At 64.4% G+C, this 25,543-nt stretch overlaps 4 protein-coding genes and 1 long non-coding RNA gene across 6 annotated transcripts; 3 read left to right on the forward strand and 2 right to left on the reverse strand.

Moving 5' to 3' along the window:
- The first annotated feature begins 518 nt into the window (after positions 1 to 518).
- On the forward strand, positions 519 to 1,760 carry LOC311438469. The gene is made up of 2 exons (XR_014694126.1): positions 519 to 655; positions 734 to 1,760. It is a non-coding gene; the product is annotated as an uncharacterized lncRNA (long non-coding RNA).
- On the reverse strand, positions 1,546 to 7,601 carry ANKZF1 (ankyrin repeat and zinc finger peptidyl tRNA hydrolase 1). 2 transcript variants are annotated; one of them, XM_084522858.1, is made up of 15 exons: positions 7,366 to 7,601; positions 7,106 to 7,269; positions 6,893 to 6,995; positions 6,372 to 6,556; positions 6,000 to 6,115; positions 5,565 to 5,718; positions 5,117 to 5,339; positions 4,845 to 4,946; positions 4,486 to 4,665; positions 4,297 to 4,410; positions 3,454 to 3,727; positions 3,168 to 3,279; positions 2,886 to 3,053; positions 2,708 to 2,778; positions 1,546 to 2,094 (listed from the first exon to the last, which is right to left on the reverse strand). In XM_084522858.1, exons 1-15 carry the CDS (start codon positions 7,463 to 7,465, stop codon positions 1,974 to 1,976), a joined length of 2,187 nt encoding a protein of 728 aa, XP_084378984.1. In that variant the 5' UTR covers positions 7,466 to 7,601; the 3' UTR covers positions 1,546 to 1,973. The 2 variants fall into 2 exon arrangements, with proteins under 2 accessions (XP_084378984.1, XP_084378985.1); XM_084522859.1 differs by having other exon boundaries at positions 4,486 to 4,641; positions 7,366 to 7,600.
- Positions 7,602 to 7,668: 67 nt separating this feature from the next.
- ATG9A (autophagy related 9A) lies at positions 7,669 to 16,424 on the forward strand. Its single transcript, XM_084522857.1, has 14 exons — positions 7,669 to 7,813; positions 8,110 to 8,153; positions 8,574 to 8,638; positions 8,909 to 9,070; positions 9,175 to 9,316; positions 10,254 to 11,002; positions 11,327 to 11,480; positions 11,660 to 11,839; positions 12,404 to 12,649; positions 12,859 to 13,079; positions 13,526 to 13,643; positions 13,789 to 14,011; positions 14,160 to 14,302; positions 14,385 to 16,424. The coding sequence occupies exons 1-14, from the start codon at positions 7,711 to 7,713 to the stop codon at positions 14,388 to 14,390; spliced, it is 2,556 nt and encodes an 851-aa protein (XP_084378983.1). The 5' UTR covers positions 7,669 to 7,710; the 3' UTR covers positions 14,391 to 16,424.
- A 455-nt stretch (positions 16,425 to 16,879) lies between these two features.
- ABCB6 (ATP binding cassette subfamily B member 6 (LAN blood group)) lies at positions 16,880 to 22,067 on the forward strand. Its single transcript, XM_084523265.1, has 20 exons — positions 16,880 to 16,951; positions 17,199 to 17,731; positions 17,840 to 17,977; positions 18,052 to 18,241; positions 18,540 to 18,632; positions 18,725 to 18,917; positions 18,999 to 19,120; positions 19,202 to 19,311; positions 19,397 to 19,462; positions 19,571 to 19,696; positions 19,779 to 19,855; positions 19,939 to 20,002; positions 20,078 to 20,163; positions 20,265 to 20,322; positions 20,482 to 20,586; positions 20,676 to 20,850; positions 20,977 to 21,089; positions 21,199 to 21,293; positions 21,582 to 21,650; positions 21,752 to 22,067. Exons 2-20 carry the CDS (start codon positions 17,216 to 17,218, stop codon positions 21,879 to 21,881), a joined length of 2,526 nt encoding a protein of 841 aa, XP_084379391.1. The 5' UTR covers positions 16,880 to 16,951; positions 17,199 to 17,215; the 3' UTR covers positions 21,882 to 22,067.
- Positions 22,068 to 22,358: 291 nt separating this feature from the next.
- Positions 22,359 to 25,425, reverse strand: ZFAND2B (zinc finger AN1-type containing 2B). The gene is made up of 9 exons (XM_084523268.1): positions 25,041 to 25,425; positions 24,794 to 24,888; positions 24,472 to 24,603; positions 24,086 to 24,237; positions 23,752 to 23,847; positions 23,594 to 23,660; positions 23,427 to 23,503; positions 23,073 to 23,151; positions 22,359 to 22,924 (listed from the first exon to the last, which is right to left on the reverse strand). Exons 1-9 carry the CDS (start codon positions 25,093 to 25,095, stop codon positions 22,886 to 22,888), a joined length of 792 nt encoding a protein of 263 aa, XP_084379394.1. The 5' UTR covers positions 25,096 to 25,425; the 3' UTR covers positions 22,359 to 22,885.
- Positions 25,426 to 25,543: the final 118 nt, after the last annotated feature.

The following is a 25,543-nucleotide window of genomic DNA, read 5'->3' on the forward strand; positions in this document are numbered from 1 at the left end:
TTAATGGCTTGTGTTTGCCTAAAACAATCTCTCGAGATATTTAGCATTGGTTTTCAAAAGTTCACTTTCAGGCAGCTACTTGGGGGTTGAATTCTCTAATACGGTGTTGCTTGATTTTAACATGATAGCCCTCCTGGGCACGTCAGTAAGAGGTTCTGTAAACCTCACCCAACCCCTTCAGAAATTGGTTAATACCCTAATTAATTAGGTATAGCCTAAAAGAGCCATGAAAATAAATATAAGGAGGGTGTTCTTGCTCTTGTACACTGCCTCTAGTGCTCTTCCTGTGATCTTAAGGAGAAAAGAACAGGGCAAAGAAAGGCAAGGGGTGTGTGGGTTGGAAGAGGGGAGGGGAGGTTTGTTTGTGTGTTTGTTTGGTTGGTTTAAGGCCTTTTTGATAAGGCTTGAGGAAATGGGTTATTTCAAAGAAGTAATCATTAACCAAGCCAAAGTTCAGAGTTTCATTGGGGGCGGGGATGAATCAGAGCAATATAATCTCTGTAGCATGGTGATAGAATGAAAAAATACTTCCAACAGCATCGGGTGGTGTGAGATCTACTGAGAAAGCAGAGTGCTGCAGCACCTCCAACTTTTTAACAGTTCTTGGCTCTGCTGAATTTATCAGGTAACCTGCACTGTTACCAGAAGACAGAGAGTAAGTGGTACCCAGTTCTGCCTTAGATAGGGCTTTAGCAGGAGTAACAGAAGAATCACGTGCCTCTTCTCATTTAAGGTGTTTCTAAAGCAATTCTGGAAGGTGCTGGGAAAGCAGTTGAAGACGAATGTGCTCGACTAGGTATGGTGCAATGTTTCTGACCTTTCTGAAGGGGATCAAGCATGGCAGGGAGTTTGTTGGGATGATTTCTCAGTGCCTACTGCACATCCATCTGTTTTACGCGTTGTGTCACATCAGCTAGTATTTAGTCAGTTAATGTGTTATTTGTCAAATATCTGATGGGTGAAGGAGAAGACATTTCTCAAGAAGAGAGAGCGTCTAAGCCTATGTAAAGAACTAGATTTATTATCACATCCTCTTATTCCAGTAAAGCTGTGAGTGACATAGATCAAATCTACAGAGAGCAGAGCCATGAGGAGGGGACAACGCTGGCAGAATTGCTGATAGAGGCAGTCCCTCTGGGGAGGGACGTGCTGGGCCAGGACCTTGGGGACAGGCTGAGAGCCCCTGAGGAGCACCCCTTTGTGTCCCTTTGGGGGCAGCAGGCAGCTCTGGGGGGAGAAGGCAGCAGGATGCTGTGCTGGCAGCATTTGGGGTGTTGGGATTGGGGTGCAGGCAGGCAGTGCTGACCCTGTGGCTGCAGGAGTAGCAGGGGACGCTGGAGCAGGACAGGCAGACCCCACTGCGTGTGACTGGAAGGACGGGGACATGCTGGACGTGCTCCTGGAGAACATGGGCAGCCACAGCTCAAAGCACCTCGCCCTCTGAGGCCGGACAGGGTCTGCACTGGGGAGGAAAGGAGCCCAGACTCAGGGTGTTTTGCATTAATCCCCCAACACAACCCAAACAGCTTCCCTCACACACACACGCAGGGTTCAAGGCACCTCTTTATTGACAACGCAGGCAGAAGAGGTAGTTACCAACACCATGATGCAGCTGAGGTCCAGCGGCGTTTAGGAGAGGGAAGGGTAAAGCACAGCCTCGAGGGGGCCTGCAGGCACGAGGGCTCAGGACCCCATCCATCCTCTGGCCACAGGCAGCAGCTGCAAGGTAGCCATGAGAGCAGCAGGACTCCCTGGCCGGGTCCAGGCCCCAAAAAAGCCCTGTCCCTGCGCACCAACCCAGCCCGGCCTCCCTGCTGTAGCGTCCTCCCTTGAGCAACACTCACACCCACTCCTGCCATAGCTGCTGCAGCGTGATGTGGCCACCTCAGTCCCTGCCCAGCGCTGCTCCCTGGCTCTCCTGCAGCGCTCAGCTGTGTTTCCACCGCCTTGGTCCTTGGAAGATGGCCCCAGGCTTACGTGTGGGCAGCCCGGGCCCGCCGGTGGGTTTGCAGGCAGGCGGTGGAGCAGAAGGAGAAGTCGAGGTAGTGGAAGGGAATCCGGCCCAGCAGGGACTCCCCGCAGTGCCAGCAGCGACTGTAGGAAAGAGAGAGGTGGCCCTGAGCGAAGGGGATGCTTGCAAGAACAGCAGGGGGACAGACGAGGGACATTTAGTGGCTGAGCTAGGGACTGGGAGGTGAAGGAGCAGTCCCACAGCACCAGCGTGTGCAGGCGCAGGGTTCACCTAGCGGCCTGGATGCGGCACGCTCCCTGGAGGAACTGCTCTGTGGAAATACCACGAGGCACCTCGAGGCAGGCTGAACACGGTGGAATTGGGCCCCTTATGGGGTTGTTAAACCCCCTCCAAGAGCAGCACATGCAAAGGGAAGGGACTTTGCAGGTGGGGTGAGAGAGGGGCAGAAGGGAGGCTGGGGGCCTGGCTGCAAGTAGAGCGAGCTGTCGTCCGTAAAATATTTTAGGGGGCAGGGGAAGAAAGTGAGAGAGCTTTTATAAAAGCACTGCTGGGAATAGAGTGGACAGGGATAGCTTTAGACTGGGAATAGGAACTGGAACAAAAAGGGCAGGGCACGGCTGTGCTGACCAACATCACACTAAAAGCAAGGGCCAGGGCCTGGTTGGAGGGAGCACTTCTGGCCAGGACTGACAGCAACCACCCTCCTCTTGACATCCAAGCTGCCTGGGCTGGTACCTGATGTTGGAAATCGTTGTGGCCCCGTCCTGCTTCTGTTCAGCCAGCCTCCGCTCAGCAGCCAGGGCCCTCTGGGGAGCAGAAGATAGGTCAGCACCCCAAGAGCCGCTGTGCTGGACCCCACAGCATCAGCGCTGCCCCAGCCAGGCTGGATCCCGTTCCCTGTGCCAGGCATCACCTTCTCCCTGTCGGACAGGGCTGCGAACCGCTGCTTCTCCCCTTCCTCCTGCTCCCAGCGCTGCCGCTCCTCCCGCTGCGCCTGCTCCCTCTGCTTCCTCTGGGCTTTCTGCGCCCGCTTTTTCTCCAGCTTTTTGGCCTCCATCTCCAGGGTCAGGGGCCCCGGCACCTGAGGGCAGCACGGGTTGGGGCTAGTCAGCAGCTCCCAGGAGCAAAAGGACGAGTGGGTAAGGAACAGGACGCTTTGCTCTGGGTCCCCCAGAGGGCGAGGGCAGGCACGCACCTTGGCCCGGCCGTAGTCGTACTTGTCCGGATGGTCCACCATGAACTTGCGGAAGGTGTTGCGGGTGGGTTTGTCAGCAGAGACGCAGTAGGGGGTCCTCTCCTGGCGGTCTCTGTGCAAAAGCAGGGAGAGCAGCTCAGCCCTGCCCTCTCCTTGCCTCGTGGCCCACCGGGCTGTGAGCGCAGCGAGCCCCTGAAGGTGTCCAACGGGTACAGCGGGCTGGCGTCTCGCAGCCAAGAAGGGGAAAGGCTGCACATCCCCACCCCGCTGTGCCCTGCGGCCTTACCTGAGCGCAGGGTCAGCCCCAGCTTCCAGCAGCAGGCGCACAGCCTCAGCCTTCCCAGCACGTGCAGCCACATGAAGCAGGGTGAAGCCGTCCTCGTCCAAGGGCTGGTTGAGCAGGGAGCGGGGCAGATCCAGGTGCTGTGCGTCCTCCTTGTCCTCGCTGTCCTCCAGGGGCTCCCTGCTCTCCGGCACGCCAAGGAGGTGCTGCAGTGTCCCCACGTCCCCCGTCTTGCAGGCTGTGAACAGGGTATCGCGGAGCTGGGTCCGAGGGTCTCCTGTGAGGGAGGAACAGCAGAAGAGTCATGCTACAGGGCTGTTTGGCTGCCAGGGCAGAGCAGTGCTCGGGTCCGACCAGAAAACCAACACGGTGCTGTTTAAGGCATCGTCCTGACGGCTGGATTTGGGCCCTGCAGGACCTCCACACCTTCAGCATCCGTGACGGGGCACCATGGCAGTGCTGAGAGCAGCCACGCTCTCTGCTGAGATGAAACCCACCCCGACCCCACGCCCATGCCTTAGCCAGGTGCTGCCTGCCTCACAAAGCAGGAGCCAGGGGAACGGATCTGGTGTCCCTGGGTACTTTCCCTTCTGCCATCAGCTTGTAGGCTCTGCAAGGAGCTGACCAGCAACCTCTCAGGCCTGCTGTCACAGCACAGCCGCCTGCTGCTCCCTAAATCCCACTCACCCCAGCAGAAACAGCACGCTCGGCTACTGCTCTGCTCACACTGCTCCCTCGAAGGCACGTGGCTGCACTGCAGCCTCTCTGGCACCCAGAGTGACAGCTTTTTCGTCCTGCTGCTGCAAAGGCCCCAGCACACAGTGCCCAGCTCCAGACCCTGCTCACCTCCAGCCCAGGGAAGGGGCTCAGCCCCAGCCTCTTCCTGCAGCTCTGCCACCAGCTCCGGGCCTGGCTGCCCACCCTGGGTATCGGAGCATCCCGTCTCTTCGGCGTGGAGCCCTGCACAGGGAGAGGAGGGGTGAGGGAAAGGGCCACAGCCCAGCCTGCACCCCAGGCACAGCTCTCCCCCCTCACCATTCTCCACTTTCTTGTTCCTCTTCTTCCTCCGCTTGCGGTTTCGCTTGGGCATCACTTCGAACTCCCGGAGGTCTAAGGTCCCCAGAGTCACTTCCACAGTCTCCAGTTCCCCTGCGGGGCTCTCTTCCTCCTCCTCTTCCTCATCCTCTGGGGCTGAGGGAGGTGAAAGGACACGGGCTGAAGCCCCACACCGAGCATGAATCCTTTGGGGCTCCCAGCCAGGCACACCTCCCCCTTCTGCCCAGCACGAGGCCACTCTCCACAGAGGACCCATTGCAAGGATGCAAACCTGCTGGCCCTAACACCAGCCTCTTCCTCTTGCTCAGAGCCACACCACCCTTCGCAGCTCAACTCACCGCTTGCGTCCTTTTGCAGGGGATCCGCTCCAGCTGCCCGCTGCTGCTTCTGCCACCCTTTCCGGGGGGACCCGAGGATGTCCTCCAGTGGCGTGTCCTTCCCTAGGCAGTACGGGTGCTCCTGTCATTGCCCGGGGACAGGGAGCACCCCGGGGATGGATGGATGGATGGAGGGCAGGAGAGCTGGCGCCTCCACCCCGTAACGCACACGGGGTCACGAGAGGGACCGTGGCACCCCAGCTGCTCTGAGCACCAGGGCCGGGCCGACTCACCGTACACCTGTAGGGTGGCCAGCGCGGCGTGAACCCGCAGCACCTCCCGCAGCGTGGCCCTGCGGGTGCTGAGGGGGATGTGGCAGATGCGGGGGTCGCCCCGGCTGAGCGGGGGGTTCCTGCCGCCAAAGAGCAGCGCCCGGTTGTGACGGGGGGCCCGGAGAAAGATGCGCTGAGCCTCCTCCAGGTGCTGCGCCCAGGCTGTCAGCAGGTCCTGAATGTCCTGTGTAGGGAGGGGAGGCACCGCGGGGTCCTGAGCACACAGCGTGGGCACAGGCAGCTCTGGAACAGGCACGGACCCAGGACAGAGAAGCCCCAGTTGTGCCCTGACCTCCTTGCGGAGCTCACAGCCCGCACACGACCTCTGGCAGCAGCACAGCACCCTCACAAAGTGCTGGCCACGACCACCTCTCCCTGCCAAAAGCTCAGGGCTGCAGTCCTTCCTCACCTTGAGCAGCGCGGCCTCGTTGTAACGCCGCAGGGAGGCTCCGGCAGACCTGGGTGCTGACCCTGGGGTCTGGGCGTCCCGGAGGCTCTGGGCTGTGCCTCGCCGGGCTCGCACCGTGTAGCGGTGGAAGGTCTTGTGTTCCTGCACCTGGGGGCTGCAGAGAGGGGCAGACGTAAGCAATGGGAGCTGTGCACAGAGAGGAGGTGAGCTGATGCTCCCTGGGACCCCCACAGGTCAACATTTCTCCTGCAGTGCAAGTGGGGTTAGCCAGCCCTCCAGAGAAGAGGAGCTGCTGGTGCCCAGGGTGCCAGCAGCACTGCGATGGAGGAGGAAGGAGGTGCTGGCCTTCAGGGAGAGAAGAAGAGCCCCTTCAACACCTGGACCCACTTGTCTCTGCCCAGAGGGGCAACCCCAGCCCCGTTCCCCCGTACTCACCCCCGGAACACAGCTCCTGCGAAGTGCCCGCCACCCATCATCAGCACAACCCAGCAGGTGTTTGTGCTGAGGCTCTGCAGTGACGCTGCCAGCTCCTCCGGCTCCTCGCTGCCACCCTGAGACAGACACTGCTGCTAGCACCTACGGGATCCCCTTGCTGTCCCCCAGGACAGAGCACACCCCCCTGCTGGCACATGCATCACCCCAGCCACACTCCTGGGAGCGTCTCATCGCCTGGGGCTCTGACCTGGCGAGCAGAACCCACCCTTCCCATAAAGGGCCACCAGGGATTTTCGGGCAGGTGAAAGCTACACCCCAGTGCTCCCCTTCTTCTCTGCGTCCCCTCTCCCAGCCAGCAGGGCCGTGACTTGCCTTCCCCGTGCTCAGCACGCAGCGGTAGGCGGAGAGGAGCTGCCCGCTCGCGTTGCGCAGCAGCACCTTGTGGGAGCGGGGCAGCCGCGGGGGCCCGGGGCTGCTGCTGGCTGGGGGCTGTGGTTCAGACTCGCTGCTTGCATCCGAGCTCTCCGAATCAGACCCCGAGATGCTGGAAATATCACCTGCGGGGAAGATGAGATAGGACAGCGGGGCAGGACAAAGATCAACAGACAGCCTCCCCAAAAGTTTGGCCCTACGGACCTGCCCACAGCCCTAATATGTCTTGTGCAATACCCTACATATCACAAGGAGGCTGTGGGCAGGGGAGATATGGGGTCTGGGGCTCTGGACCCCCAGCTATGCACCAGCAGGGCTCAGGAGCAGCGATGAGGCCTCCAGAAGCCCTCAGCAGAGCTGTGAACCAGCCCAGGCAGCTGAAAGCTTCCCCCCTGAGCAGAACAACCCCAGAGAGGCCCCTGATGGGCTCTGGGCCCTGCTGAGGCGTCCCCATTCCTCACCTGCGCTGCTTTTCTCCTCAAACACCTCCATGGGCAGCGTCCGGCGCCCCAGGAGCCGCTGCTTCAGGTTGAAGCGGTGCCAGTCGAGGCGGTAGTGCTCGACCTGTGGGGATAAAAGGGGTCAGCCGGCGGGGTCCCGGAGCCCCACAGCACCCACCCCAAGAGACCCCACACGTCCCAGCAGCCCTGCGAGGCGCTCGGACCCCTCCTCACCTGCTCGTCCCGGCTGCTGAAGCGCTGGGCGCAGGCTGAGCACCACAGCCCCTCGGGGACCTCGGGGACCTCGGGGACATGGGGGACATCGGGGACATGGGGGACATGGGGGACATCGGCGACCCCGCCGCCCTTCTCCTGGCCGGGGCTGGCAGCAGCTTGCCCTGAAAGAAGCACAAAGCAGCTGTGTAGGGGGGGCTCGGGGACCCTTTATGGGGCTTGCCAGGCAGCAGCAAGCCCCCGCGGGGGTCCCCACTCACCCTGCCCTGCCAAGGCGAAGCGGGTGACAAGGGACAGCCCGTGCAGCAGCGCGGCGTCCTGGGCGGCGACGAACACCGAGAGGCTGCGGGGCGCCGCCATCCCCCCGGGACCCCCACGGGGACCCTCCGGGGACCCCCCCAGAGGCTCTCCGGGGTCCCCCCCGGCGGTGATGGCAGCCCTAAGCCCCGTCCCCCGCTCCGCCCCGCTCCGTCACATCCTTCTCCTCCCCTACCGGCCGCCGCCATCCACTGGTCGGAGCTGTGGGGCGGCCCCCGAAGGGGGGGGGACAGCGGTGGCGGTGGTGGTGGCCGGGGGGGGGGGGGTTGTCCTCGGGGGTCCCGGCCATGGCTCAGCTGGAGACGCAGTACCAGAGGCTGGAGAGCTCCTCCACGGAGTCCCCACCCGGCGGTGGAGACCTCCTGGTGCACGTCCCCGAGGGAGCCAAGTGTGAGCCGGGGGGAATGGGGGCACCGGGGGGTATCGGGGGGCACCGGGGGGAGTGGGGGGGAACGGAAAAAAGGGGCTGGTATAGGGCCCGAAGGAACGGGGGTGGGGGTTTGGGGTTACGGGGAGCATGGGTGGGAGGCTATGGGGTCAAGGGGACTGTAATGGGAGGTTGGCAGGCTGCTGGGGGAGCAGGGGTAGGGGTTTGGGGTCGGGGGGCACTGGGGGTGTGGGGTTGTGGGGTTGTGGGCAGCGGGGTGGTGTTGGTTTGCTTGCTCACCCTGTCTCTCTCCCTTCAGCTCCGTGGCACCATATAGAGAACCTGGACCTCTTCTTCTCTCGGATATCCTTTCCCAGCTGGGCATGGCTTGGAGCTGGGGTGGGGGCTGCCCCCGTCCCCCATAGCTCTGGAGGGGCTGTGGGGTGGCAGACCCTCTGTCTGTGGGTGTCCCAGTGTTGTCCTGCACCTGAGAGCTTTCCTGAGTTTGTGCCCTGTGCTGGGACATAATCCTCTGAAAGCTAGGTGGGGGAAGAATGGGGTTGGGTTGGGGCTGGTCTTGCTGTCCCAAGGGAGCTTTAGCAGGGCATTGTGCATTTCCATGCCAGGAGGGAACCAGCTCCCTGCTGAGGAGGGCTGGGAGGCCTGTAGGCGATGGAGAGGGATTTGGCTGAGGGCCTGTGGTCGCCCGTGGGACAGCAGCCTCTCCGTCCTGTGTCAGAGGGAAGGGGTCTCCAGATTCTTCTCCTTGACTGTAGCGTTCACGTCTATAACCTGCACCAGAAGAATGGCTTCACCTGCATGCTCATCGGGGAGATCTTTGAGCTCATGTAAGTGCAGGCTGCCCCTCCGTTGGGGCTGTGACAGCTGCTGGGGAATGGTTACCGCAGTTGGGTGGGCAGGAGGATGCCCTTTACAGTCATCTTGTCCACCCCTCGATAGAGTTACCCGTGCCGAAACCTTCGGTTCATTTTGGGGAACTGTTGCTGTGGCAGTGCGTGACCCTGCGTCTTCGTGACGTGTGACCCTGTGTCCTGCCTGCTTCACGTTTTGCGGGGGCAGAAGTGTGATTCCCTCACGGCTTCTCCCTTTCTTCACAGGCAGTTCATCTTCGTGGTGGCGTTCACCACCTTTCTGATCAGCTGCGTGGATTATGACATCCTCTTCGCCAACAAGGCAGTAAATCACAGCCAGCATCCAACTGAGCCCATTAAGGTGACTCTACCTGATGCCTTCCTGCCTCCAAATGTCTGCAGTGCGAGGTAGGCGCTAGCAAGGGGCACGTGAGCCACTGCTCTTGCTTCTTCAGGTACTAAGATCTCCTTCCCTGGGCTCGATTCCCACTCTGTGCTCTTCCTGCTTGCAGAATCCAGGCAAACAGCTTCCTCATCTGCATCCTGGTGATAGCTGGAGTTTTCTGGATCCACCGGCTTGTCAAATTTATTTACAATATCTGCTGCTACTGGGAGATTCACTCTTTCTACATCAACGCCCTCCGCATCCCCATGGTAAGTAAGTAGCTGGGCCAAGGGCTGCACGTGGTGCTGCTGAGGGAAGCGGGAGGCGTGTGGCGAGAAGCAGCTCACCTCCACTCCTCTCCGTGCTCAGCTTCTCCGGGAGGCTTGTGCTGAGCTTTTGTCCCCCTGCTTCAGCTCATCCCAGCCTATGTGACTGCATGGCAATCCCTCCAGCAGCCAACTTACTGCCTGTGAACCCCTCTGCCCAGCTCTCCACCCCTCTCTGTGTTGGCACGAGCTTCTGCCATCTGCCACCCAGTATGTTTATTCTCCTGTGATGGCCTTTTCTGCGGTGCCTTTCAGCAGAAGGGACATCAGTGAGGGCATCCTCAGGCCTCCCTGGGAAGCAGAGAGCAGCAGCTTCCTCGTTTACTGGAACTGTGATGGGGAAACTGGGGCGTGGAGCTACCTAGCTGCTGAAGACAGGCTGATCAGTGTGTCAAAGCTGGGCTTTGAGGCTTGCACGTACATCCTCGTCCAGAGTCCTTGCTCTGACAGACAACGCTGAAGGGTGTGTGCGCGTGTTTTGAGGAGAGATTGTGTCTTGAGAAAGATGGGGTGGAGCCACGAGGCTTGGGTTGTCCCCAGCTTTTTCACAGGCTCCGTCTGGGGTGCTGGTTGAGTCCCTTCCCCTGTCTGTGCCTTGCTGCTGACTCCAAACACAGGACTGTGAGCTCTGGGAGGATCCACATGAGACTGGGCCTGTGCTCCTGCCTCCCCGGCAGCTGGAAAACAGCCACCTCCATAAAGCGAGGGGGAAAGGGCACTGGGGCAAGGCGTGGGGTTTGCTCGCTGCTGCAGGCTGAGGCAGTGCAGGAAGAGGTGCCTGATGGCAGGATTTCGGCTCATTCATGCCCTGAGGGGCGTGCTGGGACCCGCTGTTTGGGTGAGCCCAGCCTGCCCCTAACCTCGCTGCTTTCCCCTACAGTCCAACCTGCCCTACTACACCTGGCAGGAGGTGCAGGCCCGCATCGTGCAGATCCAGAAGGAGCACCAGATCTGCATCCACAAGAAGGAGCTGACAGAGCTGGACATCTACCACCGCATCCTCCGCTTCAAGAACTACATGGTGGCCATGGTGAACAAGTCGCTGCTGCCCATCCGCTTCCGCCTGCCCCTGCTGGGAGACACCGTCTTCTACACGCGGGGGCTCAAGTACAACTTCGAGCTCATCTTCTTCTGGGGGCCTGGCTCTCTCTTCGAGAACGAGTGGAGCCTGAAGGCCGAGTACAAGCGGGCTGGGAACCGCCTGGAGCTGGCCGAGAAGCTCAGCACTCGCATCCTCTGGATTGGCATCGCCAACTTCCTCCTCTGCCCTCTCATCCTCATCTGGCAGATCCTCTACGCCTTCTTCAGCTACACGGAGATCCTGAAGCGGGAGCCGGGCAGCCTGGGGGCCCGCTGCTGGTCTCTCTACGGCCGCTGTTACCTCCGTCACTTCAACGAGCTGGACCACGAACTGCACTCGCGCCTCAGCAAAGGCTACAAGCCAGCTTCCAAGTACATGAACTGCTTCATCTCCCCGCTCCTCACCATCGTGGCCAAGAACGTGGCCTTCTTTGCTGGCTCCATCCTGGCGGTGCTCATCGCTCTCACCATCTACGACGAAGACGTGCTGGCTGTCGAGCACGTCCTGACCACGGTCACCCTGCTGGGGGTGGGCATCACGGTGTGCAGGTGAGGTGGGTCCGGGCTGCCCCGTTGCTGAGGGACTCCTAGGTTACAAGTGGACGTGAACCTGTGTGAGTGAAGGGCACGGCTTGGGGGCTCGCAGTGGGGCAGGCAGGAGAAAGGGGGAGCTTGGACACTGTGGAGATGCCTTCAGGGATGATGTGATGGTGTGGGGGTGTTGCTGGAGCTGGACAGTGACATCCCAGGGCTGGGCAGGCAGGAGGGGTTGGGTTGGAGTGAAGGCCACAGGTGAAGCTGCGATGTGGGCCAGTCGCCCTGCCACCCCAGGACGAGGTCTTCCAGGAACGCTGACGTTTTCCTGCCCTGCAGGTCCTTCATCCCCGACCAGCACCTGGTGTTTTGCCCAGAGCAGCTGCTGCGTGTCATCCTGGCGCACATCCACTACATGCCTGACCACTGGCAGGGCAATGCCCACCGCTACGAGACCAGGGACGAGTTTGCCCAGCTCTTCCAGTACAAAGCGGTGAGCCTGGCACGCGAGGGGCTGGGATGGAAACTCTCTCCCATCCCTGGGCTGGCAGAGGATCGAGGCAGCTTTCTCAGAGACCCCCAGCCCCAGAAAACGGGCTGGAGCTGGCTTTGGGGCTGGCAGCTTTCTTGACCTCCTCAACCTCGCGCTGAGCCCGCCGTCTTTGTGCTCAGGTCTTCATCCTGGAGGAGCTCCTGAGCCCCATCATTACCCCCCTGATCCTCATCGTCTGCCTGCGGCCCAAGTCCCTGGACATCGTCGACTTCTTCCGCAACTTCACGGTGGAGGTGGTGGGTGTGGGCGACACCTGCTCCTTCGCCCAGATGGACGTGCGCCAGCATGGCCACCCGGCGGTAGGTCCCGCAGGGAGCAGGAGGGCAGCGTGGGCCCCACACATCATATCTGCTCCTTCAGGCACTGAAAAGGCTGTAAAGCACCGCTCCTGGCAGCTGGGCTGCTTTTGCCTGGGAGACAAGGAGCCTAGGGGAGATGGGAGATCCTTTCCCTTTGGACAAAACCTACTCTGGAGTGAAAGAGGATCGGTCTGTGTGCTGTGCCTGGGGATGTGGGTTGCTCATCAGGAGGGACACCCTAGTGAAAGGGACAGGAGCTAGGGAGGGGTGGTCTCTCTGTGGCAGGCAGCTTTTAAGAAGTTATTTGTTGGCTGTAGCTGCTCTTGCTGCGGCTTTCAGCTCCGTTCTTTGTGACTGGCCCTCATCTCTCTAGTTCCCTTGGATATTTTGGGGTGGGCTGCAAGGGCTGTACTAATACAGGGCTTTTGGTACAGCGCTCGCCTTCTGCACGGAGCCGTGGCCCAGCTTGTGCTGGTTGCTTTGCCCAAACCAGCTGTGGGATTCCTGGGCTCGGCACGGGCATAAAGCAGATGCTGACCCTCTTTACCTCTCTGTGCTCCGCAGTGGATGTCAGCAGGAAAGACGGAGGCCTCCATTTACCAGCAGGCAGAGGACGGCAAGACAGAGCTGTCCCTCATGCACTTCGCCATCACCAACCCCAAGTGGCAGCCGCCCCGCGAGAGCACGGCCTTCATCGGCTTCCTCAAGGAGCGGGTGCACCGCGACAGCAGCGTGGCGCTGGCCCAGCAGGCTGTGCTCCCCGAAAATGCCCTCTTCAGCTCCATCCAGTCCCTGCAGTCGGAGTCGGAGGTGCCTAGGAATGGGGGGGGGACGTGGGGTGTTCCTAGGGTGCCAACAAGCTGTAATAATCGGACCTTCTGGGCAAAGTTTGCCCTCGGCTGTGCTGGGATGTGAAACGTGGTGGATCAGGACTCGTTGGGACTGCTTCTGGCTCTCTAGGGAAGGGCCTCCAGGTCTCTGCGCAGGGCAGTGATTCTCCCTCCGTTTTGACTCTGCAGCCTCACAGCCTGATTGCCAATGTGATAGCGGGCTCCTCGGCGCTGGGCTTCCACGTGGGCCGTGATGGGCAGGCTTCTCGCCACCTCTCCGAAGTGGCCTCGGCCCTGCGCTCCTTCTCCCCGCTCCAGTCTGCCCAGCAGCCCCCCAGTGGCTTCCAGACAGCAGGAAGGGCCGGAGAGGGCACCCAGCCTCGGGGTGCCAGTGCTATGACGGCCTCTGGGTAAGCTGCAGGCTGGAACAGGGTGGGAAGACCAAGCACTTGTAGCTTGGGACAGCAAGGGCCATCTACACAAGGAGAGTTAGGCCCACAGGGTTATGTTGTCCCCAAGAGGTGGCATTGGGGCTCTGGTGTTCTCCTGTAGGGCCCACGGTGTTGAGAAACCCCTGGTGGGGAAGAGGCAGCCTTCCTGGGATGAAGGGTAGGATGGAATAGGGCCTGCCCTGGTGCTGGGTGCTGCTTGCTCTGGCAGTGAGAGGCTGATGAGCTCTGAGCACAGAGGCACAGTGTGGTGGTGTTCCTGGAGTGGGGGACTTGGGGAGATGCTGCAGAGCTCCTGTTCCTATCCAGCATGGGAGTCTGAGAGCCTGGCGTTAGAGCAGAGAGGGGTCTGGAGGGGTGATGGGGGCCCCCTGGGCAGCAAACCTCACTCGTGTTTCCCGTGGCAGTGCTGATGCGAGGACGGTGAGCTCGGGGAGCAGTGCCTGGGAGGGTCAGCTGCAGAGCATGATTCTCTCAGAGTACGCCTCCACCGAGATGAGTCTCCACGCGCTCTACATGCACGAGGTGAGCAGCCTGAAGCTGGGCTGGCCGGAGGGGTGGCAGGACCGGGGTGTCCTTCCTTGGGGGTTGGAGTGAGCTGCGGAGAGGGCCTGTGGGGGAATTTGGGCTCTCTCCACGTGGTTGACCTGCTCGTGTTTTGGTCCCGCAGCTGCACAAGCAGCACGCCCAGCTGGAGCCCGAGCGGCACACTTGGCACCGGCGGGAGAGCGACGAGAGCGGGGAGAGCGCCCACGAGGAGCTGGACGCTCAGCGGGGTGCCCCCGTCCCCATCCCTCGCTCTGCCAGCTACCCCTTCTCCTCGCCGCGGCAGCCTGCCGAGGAGACGGCCACGCTGCAGACTGGCTTCCAGCGGCGCTACGGTGGCATCACAGGTACGAGAGCCAGAGCAGGGGGCTGAGCTCCAGGCCCAAATCCCACAACCGACGCCCTGTGCGGGGTTGGCACGAGCGACCTGCTTGCCCCAGAAGACTGACGGCCCCCCCCTCAGCTAACTGATCCCCCTCCTCGTCCCTCCTGCAGACCCCGGCACAGTGCACAGAGCCCCGTCGCACTTCTCCCGCCTCCCCTTGGGAGGCTGGGCTGAGGACGGGCAGGCAGCGAGACACCCAGAGCCCGTGCCAGAGGAGAGCTCGGAGGATGAGCTTCCACCGCAGATCCACAAGGTAGGGGTGAAGGCTGCTGGCTCCGGATACGGGGTGAGGGTGCCGGTCCCAGGAAGGGCCACATCCCTCCTCTGTCTTGCAGGTATAGCCTTGTAGACTGGGGATCTCGTGGGGGATGCAGACTGGGGGCCACCTGGGCAGCAGGATGCGGCGTCAGCCTGGTTCTTCTCCCATCCCGAGGGGACCGGGTGGTCGCGGGCTCCGTTTTATTGCCATCCTTTTGCCGGAGAGAGACAAAGCTGCCGGGCCGGCGGCTCTGCGGCGGCGGCGCCTTGTGTCCAGCCAGCGCCACTCTGACTCTCGTGGGGTGGACGCGTGTGTGAGTACATAACCTGTGTCTGTGTTCACGTCTGTGTCGTCTGTGCCGGAGGATCGCTGCGGAGCCTGGGACAGCGGACGGGACGGGACTGGCAGCGACGGGCGCGGAGGTGGCGGCTGCTGGTGGCAGAGACGGGGAGAAGGCACCAGCTCCAGCCGGCCACGGGGAGCTGGGAGCTGCCTCCCGAATGAAGGCAGGGAGCTGGTGTCCCCTGGGGGCACTGCCTGCAGCCCTGGGGGTGCCCAGCGCCGCGTTCCCCCTCCCAGAGAGGACCAATGTTGCGCCCCTCCGGCTGGAGCAGGACAGCAGCGGGGCAGTCGCCCACCCGTTTGCCCCAGCACCCTGCAGCAGGATGCCCCCAGCTGCTGCTCTGCGTGTCGGGCCGGGACCTAGAGCTGCTGGGAACAGCTCCGGGCTGCAGGGATGCTGCAGCTCCTCCCCGGCTCCCATGACGGATGCCCTGGTGCAGGCACACAAGGAGGGGACCTTGGGGTGGCAGTCCTGGCTCTCTGCTGTCCTTCCCTGCCCTGTCCTGGGGCTAAGGTGGCACTTTCTGCCCTGCGCAGTGCCCGTGGGATGTGCTCGCAGTGCCAAGGAGCCCCTGGCGTGGTGCAGCCCGGTGTCACCCGGGAGTGCACGCAGCCTGCTCGGAGCCCACGGTGGAGGTCTTGTGCTCTGTGTATCGATTCCCTGCCCGCTATGCCCGGTCCGTGATGGGTCTGTTTTCCTCTCGTGGCCATTTCTGTGGTATCCGGCCTTCCCTCCTGCCCAGACAAAGGCTTCAGTGTGTCTCGCATCTTCCCCCAGGGGCTCCTGGCTCCGTCCTTCCTTCCCGAGGCCATCCTTCTGCTTCAGCTGCTGTGGAGGCCACATGCAAAGCAGCTGGCTGGTGCCTCGCGTGGGAAGGAGGGGTGCCCTGAACCAAAAAGGGAGAGGCAAACCCTAGCCCAGCCCTTGGGGGAGGGATGGAGGAAGGCATCAGGATCCTGGCTGCGCAGCATGACCTTGGCCAAGGCCCCGAGATCATTCTGCTTTCCCTCGCCTCTCTCCCAGTGGCAGCCCGTGAGGCTCTGCATTTCAGCTCCCCAATGCCAGGCTTTGCTTCCACCTCGCTCCCCTCGGCTCCGGCAGGGATGCCTTGCTTTTGCCGTGCCCAGCAGCGCTCTGGAGCTCCCAATCTCCCATTCCTGGAGCGCAGAGGGTGACCTTGCTTCCCCTGCCAGGTTATTGCCCCCTGCCCTTTGAGCCCGGGCCAGGCGCAGGGTGCTGAGCCAGCTGCTGCTCCTGTGGCACTGAGGACAGGGTGGAGGCGGTGATCAGGGCTCCTTCTTCAACCCTGGGCTTCCCTGCACCCCTGGGACCTGCGAGTGGTGGCGATCTCTGCCGAGCTAGGGAGCAAAGAGGGAGCAAAACCTTCCCAGCCTGTGCCACCCGGGCTCCCTCCGGGCAGGGAGGTGACCGAGGTGATGTTCCAGGGATTGCACAGGCTGGGCACGGATGGCCTTGAAGGCAAGCTCAGCCCCGAGGGCTGTGGGATGCCACATCTGGGTGTCCTGGCATCACTGCTGCCACTTCCCAAGGTGGGCAGCTGGAGGCTGGCTGTGTTTTTGGGGCAAGGGGGGGGAAAGCCCTGTGCCTTTCCCTGGGCTCGAGGGAGGGAGAGGCCGGCCAGGAGCCCCTCGCCGCATGTCGTGCTTGTGTGGTCGGTGTCCCGTGTGCATGGCGAGCCGCGTTTCCTCGGCCCCGTGGGCATGGGGGTGCCCGGGGAGCCCTCACGACGAATAAAAGCCTATCAGGGGTCTATCAGCCGTGTCCGTCTGTCTGTCCGCACCGGGGGGGGGGATGCTGCGGTGCCAGCAGCACCAGGGCTTGTGCTGCCCAGGGACCTGGGGGGGGGGGGATGCTGTGGGGTGCTTTTGGGGCGCTTTTGGGGTGACAGAGGGGGACGCACAGGGAGCCTGGAGGTGCGCAGGGCCTGCCGTGGTTGCCAAGAGCAGCTGGAGGGAGCTAAATATAAATTCATTTATTTATATCCGACCCCATCTGTGCCGGGGAGGGGAGGGGAAGGGAGGGGAGGGGGGGGCGCACCCCGTCCTGCCCGACCTCTCCCCGGGGGCTATCAGCAGCCCCAGGGCCCGGCTGCCCGAGGAGATAAGAGGGTGGAGGGGGGGGGGAGGAACGGGAACGGGGCGAGGGGAGGGGAAGAAGGGAGGGAAGGAGAGGGGAGGGCCGGGCCCGGCGGGGCGGGGAGCGGCGGAGAGGCGGTGCCAGGGCCTGGAGGAGGCAGCGAGCCCGGGAGGGACACCGGGAGGCGGCGGGGCCGGGGGCAGGTGAACGGGGACGGGACGGGAGGGGACGGGAGGGGACGGGGAGCGGCTGCCCGGGGGGCTGGGGAGGGGTCTTGGGGTTGGGGAGGGCGCACGGTGTGCGCGCAGCCCGGGGGACGTCCCCTAAGGGCACCCCAACATCGCCCCCGTGTCACCCCCAAGCCCACCCGTGGGTCCCTGGTGGCACCCATCCTGTGCCCCCCACCCCCCACACTGAGCCCCCTCTCTCCCCCAATTTCTCTCCCCGCAGCCCCCCGCCCGGCGAGGATGGCGCTGCTTTGGGGCTACTGCGAGGGCAACGGCTCGGTGGCGCAGGCGTGGGTGCAGGGGGGCTTCCAGCCCTGCTTCTTCTTCACCCTGGTGCCCGCCGTGCTGCTCAGCGTCTGCCTGCTGCTGGGCGCCCTGCAGTACGCCTGCTACCTCCGTTTCGGCCGCGCCATGGAGCCCAAATACATCCCTCGCTCGCCCCTCTACCGTGCCCAAGTCCTGCTGTCCCTGCTGCTGGCCCTGCAGCCCTTCGGGGGGCTGCTGTGGCAAGTAGGGGGGCCCGGGAGGCTGTACGGGTACATGGTGCTGCACGCCTGCCTCTGGGCCCTCAGCTGGGGCTGCGCCGTGGCCCTCCTGCAGCTGGAGCGCACGCGGGTGCTGGCGCACGACCGCACGCGGGGCCACGGCACCGTCCTCCTCCTCTTCTGGGCGCTGGCCTTCGCCGCCGAGAACCTGGCGCTGGTGTGCTGGAGGAGCCCGCTGTGGTGGTGGGCGCTGGGGGACACCAACCAGAAGGTAAGAGGGCAGGGAAGGGGGTCGGTGGGCGCCCGCCCACCCCCCGGGCCTCACCTCTCCCGTCTCGTGCCCGTCTCGTGCCCGTCTCGAACCCTTCTCCCCCCCCAGGTGCAGTTTGGCTTCTGGCTGCTGCGTTACGTCTGCACCTTCCTGCTCTTTGTCCTGGGCATGAAGGCGCCGGGGCTGCCCCACAAACCCTACATGCTGCTGGTCAACGAGGAGGAGCGGGACGTGGAGAACAGCCAGGTGAGTCCCGGGACCCCGGGAGATGGGGGCCGGTTTTCTTGCTCGGTGACCCCTCTTTCTCTGCGCTCCCCCAGCCGCTGCTGCAGGATGCGGGCAGGAGCAGCTCCACCTGGAAGGATTTTCGGAGGAAGCTGCGGCTGCTGGCGCAGTACATGTGGCCGAAAGGCAACCGCCTGCTGCAGGGGCTGGTGCTCTTCTGCATGGCTCTCATGGGGCTGGAGCGGGCCATCAACGTCTTCGTCCCCATCTACTACAAGAACATCGGTGAGGTGCCCGGGGATGGTTGTCCTGGCTCAGGGACGCCCTGTCCCCGCTGTCAGGAGGCTTGGGGGAGTCCTCAATTTGGCCATCACAGAGCTCCTCTGGCACACCCCAAGGGATGCTGCATTTTGGGACGGCCGCCCTCTGCTTCACCGAGTGCTGGGGGGGGACACGAGTGACCCGGGAGGGTGCAGGGACCTGGCAGGAGCTGGGTGCTGGGGCTGGAGCTGGGTGCTGGGGCTGCTTCCCGTGGGGCACCCAGCGGTGCTCCCTGCCCCGACACGTGCCCAACTGTCCCCAGTGAACGAGCTGACGGAGGGTGCCCCCTGGCACACCCTGGCCTGGACCGTCTGCATCTACGTGGGGCTGAAGTTCCTGCAGGGCGGCGGCGCCGGTAAGGACGGGGTGCTGGGGACAGACAGCGTGGGGACACCGCGGGTTGGGGGGACCCCATCCCCACCCATTGCCCCCGTTGTCCCCCCGCAGGCTCCACCGGCTTCGTGAGCAACCTGCGCACCTTCCTGTGGGTGTGGGTGCAGCAGTTCACCAACCGGCAGGTGCAGGTGCAGCTCTTCGCCCACCTCCACGGCTTGTCCCTGCGCTGGCACCTGGGCCGCCGCACCGGCGAGGTGCTGCGCAGCGTGGACCGGGGCACCAGCAGCATCAACAGCCTGCTCAGGTCAGAGCCAGCCCGCGGAGCTGGCCGGGCTCACCTCTCCGACCGGCCTCGCCTGATGTCCCCTCTGTCCCCTCCCTGCAGCTACATCGTCTTCAGCATCGTCCCCACCGTCGCCGACATCGTCATCGGCATCGTTTATTTCACCTCCGTCTTCAGCGCCTGGTTCGGCCTCATCATCTTCGTGTGCATGAGCCTCTACCTGAGTGAGTGCGACGGGGAAAGAAAAAAAGGGGGGTGCCGGGCTACTGGCCACCCCGCACCGACACGGCCCCTTCCCACCACAGCTCTGACCATCTTCATCACCGAGTGGAGGACCAAGTACCGGCGGGACATGAACACGCGGGACAACGAGGCCAAGTCCCGGGCCGTGGATTCGCTGCTCAACTTCGAGACGGTGACAACGGAGGGGCGAGGGTGGGTGCTGAGCATCACCCCCCCGGCGCTGGGGAGGGTGCTGAGCCCTGCCCTGCGTCCCGCAGGTGAAGTATTACAACGCCGAGAGCTACGAGGTGAACCGCTTCAACGAGGCCATCGTCAAGTACCAGGCACGGGGAGCTCCGCACTGGGGTGGAGGGGATGAGCCGGGATTTTTGGGCGGTGACGGGGCTTTGCCGTGGTTCGGGGGGGCTCACGGAGCACCTCGCCTCTTGCAGCTCTCCGAGTGGAAGGTGAGCGCCTCGCTGGGCCTCCTCAACCAGACCCAGAACCTGGTCATCGGCATGGGGCTGCTGGCGGGGTCGCTGCTCTGCGCCTACTTCGTCACCGAGAACAAGCTGCAGGTGAGGCCGGGGCCAGCCCTGCCCCGGGGAGGGGGGTCCTGCCGCTGGGGGTGACGGCCACGTCTCCTCCCGGCCCTTCCAGGTGGGGGATTTTGTCCTCTTCGGCACCTACATCATCCAGCTCTACACACCGCTCAACTGGTTCGGGACGTACTACAGGTACTGCTGCCCCCTCCCCGGGAGCGCACGGCGCACGGCGAGCTCCCCAAACCCTCCCCTCCGCTCTTTGCCCCCCTTTCCAGGATGATCCAAAACTCCTTCGTGGACATGGAGAACATGTTCGAGCTCTTCCACGAGGAGCAGGAGGTGAGGGGGCTGCATCCCAAACCCCCTCCCCGGGTGCTGGGGCTGGTGCTGAGGTCGGGGCGCTCTGCCCGGCAGGTGAAGGACGTGGTGAACGCCGGAGACCTGCACCTGGAGGCCGGGCGCATCGAGTTTGAGAACGTGCACTTCAGCTACGTGGACGGGTACGGGGCGCTGGGCAGGGCGGGGGTGAAGCCAGCCATGGGATCTGGCACGGGGACGTGGGGGGACGGGAGGTGGCCCTGAGCTCTGCTCCCTCTCCCAGGAAGGAAATCCTGCAGGACGTCTCCTTCTCCGTGATGCCTGGGCAGACCCTGGCCCTGGTGAGAGCAGGAGCGTGGGATTTGGGGCGGGGAGGTGGCGGGGACGGGGGGGGGTGAAGGACCGGCCCTAAAGCGGGACAGTCCTTCCTCGCTCAGCCCCTCGCATCCAGCAGCTGGGGGGGGGGGTCCTCTGGTGTCCCCAAAATCCTTTGAGCGCAGGTGGGACCCTCGGGCTCGGGGAAGAGCACCATCATCCGCCTGCTCTTCCGCTTCTACGACGTGCGGGGCGGCTGCATCCGCATCGACGGGCAGGACATCTCCCAGGTGAGCTCTGCAGGGTGGGAAAGGGGGCGGCGGGGCACCGGGAGTGGGGTCTGAACGAGCCTTCCCCCCCCACCCTACAACCTCCCCAGGTGAAGCAGGCGTCGCTGCGCACCCACATCGGGGTGGTGCCCCAGGACACGGTGCTCTTCAACGACACCATCGCCAACAACATCCGCTACGGCCGGGTCCTGGCCACCGACGAGGAGGTGCAGGAGGCAGCCCGGGCCGCCGACATCCACGACCGCATCCTTTCCTTCCCCGACGGTGAGCACCTCGTGGCTCACGGGGTGGGCGCTGCTGGCCCTGCTCTGCCTCTCCCTGTAATCCTTCTGGGTCCTGCCCCTGCCTCGGAGGGAGCAGCACATTTTATTCCTGCCCTTGTGCCCTCAGGGTACAGCACCCAGGTGGGGGAGCGGGGGCTGAAGCTGAGCGGGGGGGAGAAGCAGCGCGTGGCCATCGCGCGCACCATCCTGAAGGGCCCCCGCATCATCCTGCTGGACGAGGTAAGGGCAAAGCCTCCCCCCCCCACTCCTTTATTTTTGTCCCAGCCGTGCCCTGCAGCAGCCCCCTTTTTGGCAAGCTGCCTCCCGTGGCCACGTCCCTCTCCCCCAGGCCACCTCCGCGCTGGACACGGAGACGGAGAGGAACATCCAGGCCTCCCTGGCCAAGGTGTGCGCCCACCGCACCAGCATCGTCGTGGCACACAGGTAGGGATGGGGGGAAGGGGCTGATCCAGCTCACAAAGCCCTCCTGCAGCGGGGTGGCAGGATTTCGGAGGGCATGGGGAAGGGCAACCCCACAGATGTGCCACAGCATCCTCTGGAGCAGCGCATCCCGGTGCTCAGACACCTTTCCTGGCCAGCTTGGGGCATCACCAAGGGTTCCTTGGGCTGGCTGAGGAGAAGCAGGGACTTTCCTCACCCCCCACCCCATGGGACAGCAGCTCCTGGCGCTGTGCAAGCCCCTTTTTACCCCCCCCCGGCCTCTCCCCGCAGGCTCTCCACCGTGGTGGGCGCAGACCAGATCCTGGTGCTCAAGGACGGGCGGATTGCAGAGCGTGGGAGGTGAGTGAGGGAGCCGGGGGGGGCTTGGTGCCGCCTACCCACGGGGACCCCGGCTCTGGGGCCGGCTCAGGAGCCTGCAGCCCCCCCCGTTGTCCCCGCAGGCACGAGGAGCTGCTGCAGAAGGGCGGCGTGTACGCCAGCATGTGGCTGCAGCAGCAGCAGGCTGGGGACGAGGGCGAGAGCAAGGAGCGGCGCACCGAGAAGCCCCCCGGCAGCAAGAAGGGGCCGTGAGGAGGGCCGGGGGCTCCGCTGTGACTCCGAAGCAAGGCTCGGGGTCCCCGTGGTGCCGGGGGACCCCCGCCGGCGGCTGCGGCTCCGTGTGTGCGCCAGGAGCGGCAGGGACTGGCTTGGACACTCCGCTGCGTTTGTACCCGTTTGGTTTGCTGGTGTGGAGCTCCTTAAACCTGGTCCCTCCCAGCTCCGTGCCTGCGTGCTCTGGGCAAGGTGCCTGCGAGGCTCCCCGGGGCTGGGGGCTGCGCTGCGGGCAGGGACGGGGACAAGGGGGGGGCACCGCCTGTGCCAGGGGGACCCCAGCAGCCCGTCCCTGTCCCCATCCCAGCACTGAGGGCTGCAGGAAGCAGGGAGCAGTGCAGCCGGTGCCCGCTTTGTCCCCCCCGTGCTGCCACCCCCACCGTTGTGCCCCCATTTGCCCCCCTCCAGCTCGCAGCTCTGAGCCAGCAGCCCCGGCTCCAACAGCCACTCTGCGCCTCGTGCTATGCCTTTTATTTTCTCCCGAGCAGCACTCGGACGCGTTTTTCAGCGCTCCTGCAGCACCGGGCACAGCCCCACGGGCAGGAGCAGGGAAAGCTGGCGAGGAAGCAGCACGGGGCGGCACCGACCTCCCCCAGGGGGCTGCCAGGACGCGACCCCAACCCGGGGATCAGCTCCTGCCTGCGGGGCCAGAGGGTGCTGCTGCTCCCGAGGGGCTGCCCTGCAGCACGGCTGGGGCTAGAGGAGGGGATGAAGCCCCCCCCCAAGGCCAGCTGCGGGCTCAGCACCCTCCGTGCGCCGCCGCTCGCTTCGGCCAGCGTGCGCCTGGGCTCTCCCCAACCCTGCCCCTCCAGGGGAGCACCGGGGGGGTTTGCTGCACCCCCTGCACGCGGGGCTGAGCTGTCCGTGTGCGTTTGGGGAGAGGAGATGGTGCCGGGCTCCTGTCAGCACCCAGGGTGTCCTCACCGCATCCCCGTGGGAGGCCACGGCTGCCCCCGGTGCCACCACCTCCGCGGGCACACCTCCTAGGACATGCTGCAGTTGGAGGGCTTCGAGCCGTGCGCCTGCGAGGGGAAGGAGCACGGGTGAGGAAGGCAGGACCGGAGTCTTCCTCCAGCCTGCAAGGGGCACGGGCAGAGCTCGAGCCCCCTCCCCGGAGCAGAACCTGGAGGGTTTGAGGATGGGGGGGATCCCAGGATGGGCCCCACTCACCTGCCGCTGCAGCTGCTGGTATTCAGCTTCGCTTGCCGACAGCGCCTGTGCCAGTGCCAGGTCCTCCTCCTCCTGCGTGCTGGGGGGGCAGAGGCGCAGCGTGGGCCTCGTGCTCCCCCCGGGGCAGCAGCAGGCGGCGTGCCCCAGGACTCGCCGTGCTCATTGCCGACCGGCGGTCACGAGCGCATCTCCGCCCCCCAGCACCCGTGGCACAGAGCTCAGCTCAGCAACAGCTCTGGACTCATCCCTGTGTCCCCCCCCCAGGCCACGCAGGGTCATTGTCACCCCCCCAGCCCCATTGTCACCCCCCCAGCCCCGTGACTCGGGTCCAGCACCGCGTGTCCCTGGCCGTACCTGGGCGGCTGCGCCGAGCCCCGCGCTGACTCCGCCAGGGACAGCTCCAGAGCGCGCTGCAGCGCTTCCTCCTCGCTCTGAAACAAAACCCAGTCCGTCAGCAGGAACCTCCCCCCGAAAAAAAAAACCACCCCAAAACACCCCAAAAACCCAGCCAGCCCACTCACCAGGCCGTTCTGCAGCACGGCAGCCGGCGGGGAGGTGCTGGGGGCCTGGGACGCGGCCGCTCTGCCCCTGTAGACGGGGGAGAAGCTGGGTCAGCGCCGGCACGAGCGGGCACGGGGAGCGGGGAGCCGGCACCAAGCGGGGTTGCCACCAAACCTACCTGGCCGAGGGGCTGTCTGCGGGCCGAGCAGCTCCACTGCTTGCTGTGCTCGCTGCTTTGGAGGAGGACGCCTGAGCCCTAGCGAGCGCGGCGTGCCTAGGACAGACGGCGGGTCTGTGAGCGAGCGCCCCGCCACCGCGGGGCACCCCTGGGTGCTCAGCACCCAGGGCGAGGATGCTGGGTGGGTGATACCCCCTCCCCGGCATCCTCTTCCTCCCAGCCAGCCCTGGAGGTTGGTGTTTAGCTCCGGGACGTGCAGCAGTCCCAGAGAAGGGCCCAGGGGCAGGAGGAACTTGGTTTCTCGCCCGTCACCCCGTTGTCCCCGCGCCCTCACCCAGCTTTGGAGAGCGAGTGGCCGGCCCCGCTGCAGTCATGGTCCAGGGGGTGCCGGTGCTTCAGGCAGTAGTTCTTGTGGCACTGCTCGCAGATCACCTTCATCATCTCCTTCTGCTTGCAGCCGGGCTTCAAGCACTTGTTGGTGAAGATCTGCGAGCGGCGGCGGCGGCGGCGCTGAGGGGGGGCTGCCCCTCGGTGCCGCTTTTTGGGGTCTGTGGGGCGCGTCTCCCGCTAGGAGCTTTCCTCAGACGCTTTTTTAGGGTGCACTCCCACACCCACCCTGCCCTTCCTCCGGCCCCGCGTTGCCCCCTAAGAGCTCCCCCAGCCCCGAATTCACCCCACGAAGCCCTATGGGGGGGTGTTCTCCTGCCCCGGCGCTCCCACCTTGCGCTGGCGCTGCGCGGGGTCGGCCTTGCAGTGGCGGTCGATGTGCTCGCCCACCAGCACGTCGGGCATCTCCCCGCGCCTCACGGGCACCGGCGTGTTGCAGAGCGGGCACACGGGGACCTGAACGTCCTGCGGGCAGGGCGAGAAAGGCGTCGGGGGCACGAAGCTTTGGGTAGGTGGGTGGCCACGTCCCGCTGGTTTGTCCCAAGAGGGTGCCGGGCACGGCCCCGCGCAACCAACCCTCTCCGGGTGTCCTTCTGGTTGTTTTTTTTGGGGGGGGGTCAGGGAATGAAGGTCGCCCCCTCCTTTTTGCGCTCACCTTCTTGTAGGCGGAGGTGCAGGCGTGCTGGGCGTAGGCGACGTGGTCGGTGCAGAAGATTTGCTGGCAGGCGTCGCACTTGAGGGGCAGGAAATCTGGGGCGGGGGGCGAGGGACGGGGACGCTCAGCTGGCACCGCGCCCCCCCCCCCCCCACCGGGGCTCCGCTGCGCTCCCCCACCCCCAGCCCCGTGTCCCCCCCCCCCTTTTCCCATCCCCTCCACCCTTTCCCATCCCCTCCATCCTCACCCAGGCGCTGGCAGGGGGCCCACGAGCAGTGCTCCCCCAGCTCCGGGAACTCCATGGCGGCCCCGAGCCGTTTCCGTGCCGGCGTCACTCGGGGCGGGGACGCGCCCGGCGCCACCCCCGCGCGGTCACGGGGCGGCCCCACGGGGTCCCTGCCTCCTGCCCGCGGTCATCCTACACCCACCCCACTAGGATGCCGCAGGGGGCACCCCCTTACATCCCCCTATAACCCCCCAGACCCCGCCGGGGGGGTCCTGCCCAGGCTGGGGGGCGCGGTGCCGGGTATCCCCAACCCATCCCCAACCCGCAGCCGGAGGGGGTTTGCGCCACGGGGAGGGCTTCTTCTTGCTTTAAATATTGTAGGGTTCCCCCCCGTCCCCTTTTCTTCCCCTTTCCTTCCCTTCCCCTGTCTCTGCACCCCCCCTCCATTCATCCCACCCAGCTCCCGGCTCTCTTCCAGGCGCTTCTGAGCCTGCAGGTGCGGTGCCAAGGTGGCCGAGGGAGCG

Source organism: Aythya ferina (genome assembly GCF_964211825.1).
Source record: "Aythya ferina genome assembly, chromosome: 6".
Lineage (NCBI taxonomy): Eukaryota > Metazoa > Chordata > Aves > Anseriformes > Anatidae > Aythya > Aythya ferina.

Coding starts and splice junctions, on each gene's coding strand:
- ANKZF1 (XM_084522858.1), bottom strand. CDS start 7,465: ATGGCGGCGCCCCGCAGCCTCTCGGTGTTCGTCGCCGCCCAGGACGCC. Junction 4,666..4,844: donor CCTGCAAAAGGACGCAAGCG/GTGAGTTGAGCT, acceptor GTGGGGCTTCAG/CCCGTGTCCTTTCACCTCCC. Junction 4,411..4,485: donor GAACAAGAAAGTGGAGAATG/GTGAGGGGGGAG, acceptor CTCCCTGTGCAG/GGCTCCACGCCGAAGAGACG.
- ATG9A (XM_084522857.1), top strand. CDS start 7,711: ATGGCTCAGCTGGAGACGCAGTACCAGAGGCTGGAGAGCTCCTCCACG. Junction 8,639..8,908: donor GGGGAGATCTTTGAGCTCAT/GTAAGTGCAGGC, acceptor CTTTCTTCACAG/GCAGTTCATCTTCGTGGTGG. Junction 13,644..13,788: donor ACGCGCTCTACATGCACGAG/GTGAGCAGCCTG, acceptor TTGGTCCCGCAG/CTGCACAAGCAGCACGCCCA.
- ABCB6 (XM_084523265.1), top strand. CDS start 17,216: ATGGCGCTGCTTTGGGGCTACTGCGAGGGCAACGGCTCGGTGGCGCAG. Junction 20,164..20,264: donor CACTTCAGCTACGTGGACGG/GTACGGGGCGCT, acceptor TCCCTCTCCCAG/GAAGGAAATCCTGCAGGACG. Junction 21,294..21,581: donor AGCATCGTCGTGGCACACAG/GTAGGGATGGGG, acceptor CTCTCCCCGCAG/GCTCTCCACCGTGGTGGGCG.
- ZFAND2B (XM_084523268.1), bottom strand. CDS start 25,095: ATGGAGTTCCCGGAGCTGGGGGAGCACTGCTCGTGGGCCCCCTGCCAG. Junction 24,604..24,793: donor GCACCTCCGCCTACAAGAAG/GTGAGCGCAAAA, acceptor CCCTGCCCGCAG/GACGTTCAGGTCCCCGTGTG. Junction 23,848..24,085: donor CACTCGCTCTCCAAAGCTGG/GTGAGGGCGCGG, acceptor CGTCTGTCCTAG/GCACGCCGCGCTCGCTAGGG.